General features: G+C 39.9%; 1 protein-coding gene across 1 annotated transcript; it reads left to right on the top strand.

The window, feature by feature from the left end:
- The first annotated feature begins 1,910 nt into the window (after positions 1-1,910).
- LOC110930533 (protein argonaute 1) lies at positions 1,911-7,865 on the top strand. The gene is made up of 21 exons (XM_022173851.2): positions 1,911-2,109; positions 2,526-3,196; positions 3,270-3,628; positions 3,698-3,831; positions 3,921-4,030; positions 4,259-4,365; positions 4,461-4,599; positions 4,674-4,790; positions 4,855-4,962; positions 5,029-5,100; positions 5,467-5,589; positions 5,660-5,825; positions 5,889-6,148; positions 6,249-6,391; positions 6,483-6,545; positions 6,607-6,670; positions 6,754-6,889; positions 6,991-7,064; positions 7,161-7,255; positions 7,340-7,371; positions 7,447-7,865. Exons 2-21 carry the CDS (start codon positions 2,534-2,536, stop codon positions 7,647-7,649), a joined length of 3,168 nt encoding a protein of 1,055 aa, XP_022029543.1. The 5' UTR covers positions 1,911-2,109; positions 2,526-2,533; the 3' UTR covers positions 7,650-7,865.
- Positions 7,866-8,125: the final 260 nt, after the last annotated feature.

The following is an 8,125-nucleotide window of genomic DNA, read 5'->3' as shown; positions in this document are numbered from 1 at the left end:
AGTGATTTATTATTAAATTAAAATTAGAGCAAGAATTATTTAAAATTAGAATTAAGAGAAGAGCAAATGGTATCGGGTATAGGTACCGGTCTCAAATTTACCAAACATGTGTATTTTCGGTACCGGTTCTGCACAGGTATTCACCGGTTTTTACCCTCAAATACCGGTGCCGTACCAGTACCAACCGGTACCGAACCGTACCATACTAGGTATATTCGGTACCGGTACCCACTTTTGGGGATTTTGGTAACGGTATTTTCGGTACCGGTTGGTACCGAGCTCATCAAATCCTGTAGCAACACAGCAATGCACGTAATTGCACCGTTTAGATTACTTTTCATACACACAGTAAGTAAACTGTATTTCGTTTAAATGAGGTTTTATATACACAATAACTTATTTTGCTTACTTTTTTTTGTAATAAATGAATTGTAGCATGTAAAATTAACTTGAATATTTAGAATATTGATGAGCAAATTGTATCAAATCCTGTAAACGAACCGGTATCGTATCGGTACCAAATTTAATATACCAAATCATTTTCGGTACCAATTAGGTACCCACCTTTTGGCGTTTTCAAAATCGTTACTTTAGGTTCGACACCGGTCTAGCACCATACCTGTATTTATTGATTTTTACCTTCAAATACCATACCGTATTGTACCGAGAATTTTCGGTGCCGGTACCTAATTTCGATGATTTTCCAGATCGGTACTTTCGCTGCCGTTACCGGTACCGAGCTCATCCATATTTTAACGTGTTAGCACCATAATAACTGAACTGAAAACAACCGAATTTCCAACGTGTAGGACGTGTGGGTCCTATTATTATATAGTAGGTTATTTAAAATCGTTTTTTTATGACGGAGTCATTATACTTACCACGTAATTTTATTTATGTTTTAATATTCGGTATCTGTTTGCCGTTGCTGACACGTCTTTTGTAGTCATTGGGTCCCGCCGCAACGCGCGCGAGAGGAAAATAACTAGTTTTCATAGATTTCTAACTTTTATATCTTCAGTTCATGTATTTCTAATTTATATATCCATTTCATGTATTTATAGGAAAATGATTTAGCCGAAATTTGGTTTGGGTTAATAACAAAAAATAAACGAATCAAACAAAAAAAAAAAAAAACCGTCAATCTAACTTAATGAAGCAAACCGATTTAGATAATAAAAAAGACTAATCGATAATTTCGGTTTCGATTAAGAATAATAATCAAACAGTACATAACCTGATAATGTTTGTGTTTTCCGCCACATCGCACTAGGGGTGTGCAATAACCGAACCGTTAACCAAAACCGAACCGAAAACCGACAAAACCGAACCGAAATTAACCGAAACCAAATTAACCGAAAGTCGGTTAACAGATATTTTTTTACCATCGGTTAACCAAAATTAACCGAACTGAACCGAATCATTTATTTTTTTTATATATTTCTAGCTTTTATACCTCTATTTCATGTATTCATGTTTTATACTTTCATTTCATGTAATAATACTTCTATTTCATTTATTTATGTCTTCATTCATTTATTTATACCTCTATTTTATGTATTTAAACATCTATTCATGCATTTATACCTTCATTTCATTTATTTAAACATCCATTTCATGTATTTATACATCTATTTCATATATTTATACCTCCATTACATGTATTTCTAAACAAAAAAAATTAGCCATTGTTTGAATTGGTTATTAACCGAACCGAAAAATGACAAATTAACCGAATTAACTGAACCCATTAACAGATGACTTCGATGACAATTACGGATAATGCTAATAACTGAATCGAACCGAAACGAAACGAAAACGTACACACCCCAACATCGCACAACAGGAATTCAAATCCAACAACCGAGTCTGGAAATATGTAAAAAGCGTACAATGAATGAATGATATGTTTTAAAGCGAGTCCAAAAGAAAAGCTGGGCCGGTTATCATTCCGAACCCCAAAGTGAGTTGTCATTATCTGAGACCTGCCACACTCTTGACTAGTAGTACAGGACGACGAAGAGCATTCTAATTCTTGCTCACCTTCTACAAATCATCGCATCCTTCAAATCGATCTACTTTGCTCTTTCAGAACAACAACGTTTGGAGGTACAAAATTCTTTACAGTCCAGTCGTTAATTTAGGTTATTAATACGCTTTTACTTGTGTTAGATCTGTACTATTTCGTCTTCGCCGGCCTTATCTACCCTGATCTGCACCGATCTCTTCGTTTACGTGCTCGTTCGTTACCCTCAGATGTATCTAGGACTTTTTCTAGGGTTTCCTTTTTCGTAGTTAGGGTTCAAGTGCTGCTTTTTTTGGTTACGATTTACTTGTTTATTTATTATGTGGTGTTGATCTGTTACATGATTCTGTTTGTTTATGTGATTTATTTCGTAGTTAGGGTTTAAGTGCTACTATTCATGTAATGCATGTTTTTATTATTTTTTGATCATGCTTTTGATGATTCTTTTTGTTTTTGTTTTCAAAGTCAACTAGACTGACTGATGTTTTGCACCTTTCAGTTGTCATCATGGTGAGGAAGAGGAGAACCGAGCTTCCAAGTGCAGGAGAGAGTTCCGAGTCTCAGGCTGTGCAAGGGACGGCTGCCCAACGTCCACCAGCACAACAGCAACAGCAGCCGCAGCAGCAGCAGGGTGGACGGGGCCGAGGTGGTCAAGGACCACAGGGTGGAAGAGGGTGGGCTCCAAGGGGTGGACCGCGTCCACAGGGTGGGCCACTGGATCAACCACCGCAAGGGAGAGGGTCGACTCCTAGAGGAACTGCACCGTCTCCGCAAGGTGGGCCTGTGTATGCTGGTGGACCTTCAATGACACAGGGTGGGCCACTGGATCAACCACAGCAAGGGAGAGGGTCGACTCCTAGAGGAACTGCACCGTCTCCGCGAGGTGGGCCTGTGTATGCTGGTGGACCTTCAATGACACCAACTCCCGAGCTGCACCAAGCTACACAGGCTCCCCACCCTTCTGAAGTGGGCTCATCTAGCACCCTACATGAGGAAATGGCTCAGCTCTCTGTTCAGAAAGACGAGCCCCCTGTTCAAGCTGCACCTGCTTCTAGCAAATCACTGAGATTTCCTTTACGCCCAGGAAAAGGTAGCTTCGGAACAAGGTGCATTGTTAAGGCCAATCATTTTTTTGCTCAACTGCCTGACAAGGATTTACACCAGTATGATGTGAGTATCTTCAAACACTGTAATGTTTTTATTTGTATTGTTACATCTAACTGTTGTGATGGGATGGTGGTAGGTTACTATTACCCCTGAAGTGACCTCTCGTGGTGTAAATCGAGCTGTGATAGCACAGCTGGTCAAGCTTTATAAGGTTTCTCATCTTGGGAAGCGGCTTCCTGCATATGATGGAAGAAAGAGTCTGTATACAGCTGGCCCTCTCCCTTTTGTCTCAAAAGACTTTAAAATTACCCTACTTGATGAAGATGATGGGTCAGGTGGCCCCAGGAGAGAGAGGGAGTTCAAAGTTGCAATCAAGTTGGCTTCACGTGCTGACTTGCATCACCTAGGATTGTTTTTGCAGGGAAGGCAAGCTGATGCTCCACAAGAAGCACTTCAGGTGCTGGATATTGTCCTTCGCGAGTTGCCCACTAGCCGGTAAGAATGATTTGTATCCTTAAGTCCTTAACCACATATTATGGTATGTCACTGATGGGTCTTATATAGGTACACACCCGTGGGCCGATCGTTCTATGACCCTCATCTGGGGCAAAGGCAACCGTTGGGTGACGGGCTGGAAAGTTGGCGTGGCTTCTATCAGAGCATACGCCCTACTCAGATGGGGCTGTCCCTCAATATTGGTTTGTATCATCTCATCCTTTTGTTTTTCTTACATTGTTGTCTGAATACGATGGTCTCTCACACCGAACCTGTCATTTTTGTGCTGCAGATATGTCCTCAACTGCCTTCATTGAGCCCCTGCCTGTAATTGACTTTGTAACCCAGCTTCTGAACAGGGACGTCTCAGCAAGACCGTTATCTGATTCTGATCGGGTTAAGGTTAGGCTCTTCATCCAGATGGTGTTTGCTTATAATCGTAATGGCTTGTTGAGTAAAACAAATGGGTTATTTACAGTTTACCTTCAACACTTTGACAACTAATATGACCATACTTTGATTCAAACTTCAGTTCTTTTGGTTCATATAATCTTGCTTGTTTTTATGGGGCAATGCATGTCGTTTGATGAAGTTGAACAAACACTTGTGTATTTTGTTATTCTTCGATAGATTAAAAAAGCACTAAGAGGAGTCAAGGTTGAAGTTACGCACCGTGGTAACATGCGTAGGAAGTATCGCATATCTGGGTTAACTGCTCAGGCAACACGAGAACTCAAGTAAGAACTAATGGCTGGTTGGAAATTGTTTTTGCTTGTGGTTTACGTGATTATTATTTTGTAAGCTAAGACACTTTTTGTTTAATATAAAACAGTTTTCCAGTGGATGAAAGAGGTACAATGAAATCTGTGGTGGAGTACTTCCGCGAGACATATGGTTTCGCTATCCAACACGTACAATGGCCATGCCTGCAAGTGGGAAATACTCAGAGACCGAACTATTTGCCTATGGAGGTTTGTAAATAACTTGGTATCCTTTTCTTTTGGTTTAACCAGTCTAACAATATTAAAGTTAAATAAATTTTCAGGTGTGCAAGATTGTTGAGGGTCAAAGGTACTCAAAGAGGCTGAATGAGAGACAAATTACGGCCCTACTGAAAGTCACCTGCCAGCGTCCTCAGGATAGAGAGAGGGACATCCTAAAGGTTTGCAAAGTTTATATTGTAGATTTGTTCTCTTAGCTGGCTAATATGTCTGGTGCTTCTGCAGACAGTGACTCACAATAATTATGATAATGATGACTATGCAAAGGAGTTTGGGATTAAAATTAGTAGGAACTTGGCCTCTGTTGAAGCTAGGATACTGCCTCCACCTTGGGTAAATAGTTGTTTGTCTGCTTTTAAGTGTGTGTACATATTTCTGACAGATATTTTGCAATTGTAGCTCAAGTACCATGACACGGGCCGTGAGAAGGACTGTTTGCCTCAAGTAGGTCAATGGAATATGATGAATAAGGTAACTAACTGTCTTTTCAATTTGTAATTATGTCACAACAAGTCAACAACGGATTTGCCTTTTGTTTTATGTCAATGTATGTATTTACAGCGGTCAATGCTTATAAAGTATTAAGAAGTTCAACATATATTTTCATTCATCCTATTCTTTCTTAGTTAAAATGTACTAAAATTTTGTTAAGTTGCGCCGTCTCAAGGCTCTAGTATTGGGTCATTGTATAGTGATAAGTTAATTGTTGGATCATGCATCTGCCTGTTTTTAAAGTTATGGCGTCGCTACTGTGGATGTCTGCTATTGGAAGTTGTCTTCTGATTACTCTAGTTTTATTGGTTAGTTACATGATATAATTCTGAAAACTTGGTACAGAAAATGGTTAATGGGGGGAGAGTTGCCAGCTGGATATGCATAAATTTCGCCCGCAATGTGCAAGATAATACTGCTCATACGTTCTGCAAAGAGCTTGCCCAAATGTGTACTATTTCTGGCATGGTACGTCAAGAAATTTACATTTATCTTCAATTCAAATGTCTTTTGAGCTGTTTAACTTTGATGCATGCAGGCATTTAATCCAGATCCCGTGCTTCCAGCACTTAGTGGTCGTCCTGAACACGTGGAGAGGGTGTTGAAAGGTCGTTTCCATGATGCCATGACTAAGCTTCAACCTCAAAAAAGGGAGCTTGATTTGCTCATAGTCATTCTCCCAGACAACAATGGCTCGCTTTATGGTATGTTTTGCCTGTCAGTTGTTCGTGTTGTGATTATTATACATTTAATGTGTTGTGTTGCAGGTGATCTGAAACGAATCTGTGAGACCGAACTTGGGATTGTTTCTCAGTGTTGTCTGACAAAACATGTGTTTAAGATGAGTAAGCAGTACCTGGCAAACGTTGCTTTGAAGATTAATGTGAAGGTTGGAGGAAGGAACACGGTCCTTCGTGATGCAATCTCAAGGAGAATCCCTAACGTCAGCGATGTTCCTACTATCATCTTTGGGGCTGATGTTACACATCCCCACCCGGGGGAAGATTCAAGCCCCTCAATTGCAGCTGTAAGTATCATCATAACTACTCTTTTCATATATATATATATATATTATATAACAATTTGATTGCTCCTACTGATTTGATTGATTTCTGGTGTTTGTGTAGGTTGTTGCTTCTCAGGATTGGCCTGAGATAACAAAGTATGCTGGATTGGTTTGTGCACAAGCCCACCGCCAAGAACTTATCCAAGATCTATTCAAGGAATGGCAAGACCCAAACAAAGGCAAAATGTCTGGCGGCATGATCAAGTATATATTTTCACTAGTTAGCCCACGTGCATAATAAGTTGTGTTGATTTTTATTTTGCGAATAATAAGTTGTTATGCAATGAAACAACAGGGAGCTCCTCATATCTTTCCATAGAGCAACTGGGCAAAAGCCACAACGAATTATTTTCTATAGGTAGGTATTTAGTCATTATGCTGCTGTATCACTTGCTTTTCTGATGATGTACACCATGTAGGGATGGGGTGAGTGAAGGCCAGTTTTATCAAGTTCTACTTTATGAGCTTGATGCGATTCGTAAGGTGATAATACTTAATTCTGTCATTTCAGTTGATCAACTATCTTATTGTTAGTACTGTGATAATTCAGTTTTAACTTGTATCAGGCATGTGCATCACTGGAGCCAAATTATCAGCCTCCGGTAACATTTGTGGTGGTGCAAAAACGTCATCACACCAGGTTATTTGCCAACAGCCATCAAGATCGCAATTCTACTGACAGGAGCGGAAATATTCTGCCAGGTAAGACACATACCAATAGCCAGCCCATATGAGTATGAGTTTGTAAAAAGTCTACAACCAACCTATTCGTCTCTAATTTATATTTATAATATTGCTTGCAGGCACGGTTGTGGATTCCAAGATATGTCATCCTACAGAGTTTGATTTCTACCTGTGCAGCCATGCTGGCATTCAAGTATGCATTCATTACGTTTGAATATTGGCACAAGTTGTGGTAATGAAATTGGAAGCCAGAACTATTACTAAAAGCCTATTTTTATTTGTGGAACAGGGTACTAGCCGCCCAGCCCATTACCATGTGCTCTGGGATGAGAACAAGTTTCAAGCTGATGCTCTACAGACGCTAACAAATAATCTCTGCTACACGTATGACCCTCTGTCTCTTATCGTCTGAATCTGAATTTCATTTTTTATTGGAACTAATTTTTCTATGATTGGTTGGTTTGACAGATATGCAAGGTGCACACGTTCTGTCTCCATTGGTAAGTTCACTTTGCATGGTTGGTTGGTTGGTTGGTTAGGAGGTTTATTAATGGAGTGTTATTTGTGTTATACAGTACCACCGGCCTACTATGCTCATCTCGCTGCCTTTCGAGCGCGCTTTTACATGGAGGCGGACACATCAGACAGTGGTTCTATGACTAGTGGTCGTGGGATGCAGCAGGGCGGAAGGACCACACGTGTGCCAGGGTCTAATGCTGCGGTTAGACCACTCCCTGCCCTCAAGCCGAATGTCAAGCGTGTTATGTTTTACTGTTAAAATTTCATCTCCCTAGACCCTAATGCTGCGTTAAAATAACATCACACCCTCTCTAGGCTCTACAAATAGCTTTTGCTATAAGTGGGATTCTATTGGGTTTGTTTGCTTTGCTTTGTTACCCTACTTGTGTGTGCACTCTGTTTTCAAACTTTAAACCTCTGAATCTTCTTGTTTGATGACTATCTTGTGGTTTATTAATGTCTCTTTGTGTTTTTATTAATTGTTGTGGAATGTTAGAAACTAACCCCAACATGGACAGGACCGGTTCTGTATGTTGAAAACAAACAGAATTGGACTGCTCCATTGTTCTAAATACCATTAACAGGTTCAAACAGAAATCAAGTGTACGGAAGGATTAAACCCTTTCGTTTGGGGGGACGCTTTAATTTAAAGTTGTACAAGGGATCCTCCCATTTTACGTTTTTTTAAATGTTCAAAGCTATCGGGTATGTGAGTTATGCTAATTTGTGCAATTT

This window comes from Helianthus annuus, chromosome 8 (genome assembly GCF_002127325.2).
Source record: "Helianthus annuus cultivar XRQ/B chromosome 8, HanXRQr2.0-SUNRISE, whole genome shotgun sequence".
In the NCBI taxonomy this organism is placed as follows: domain Eukaryota; kingdom Viridiplantae; phylum Streptophyta; class Magnoliopsida; order Asterales; family Asteraceae; genus Helianthus; species Helianthus annuus.
Note: the sequence above shows the minus strand (reverse complement) of the source record. Positions and strands in the feature narration are given on the sequence as shown.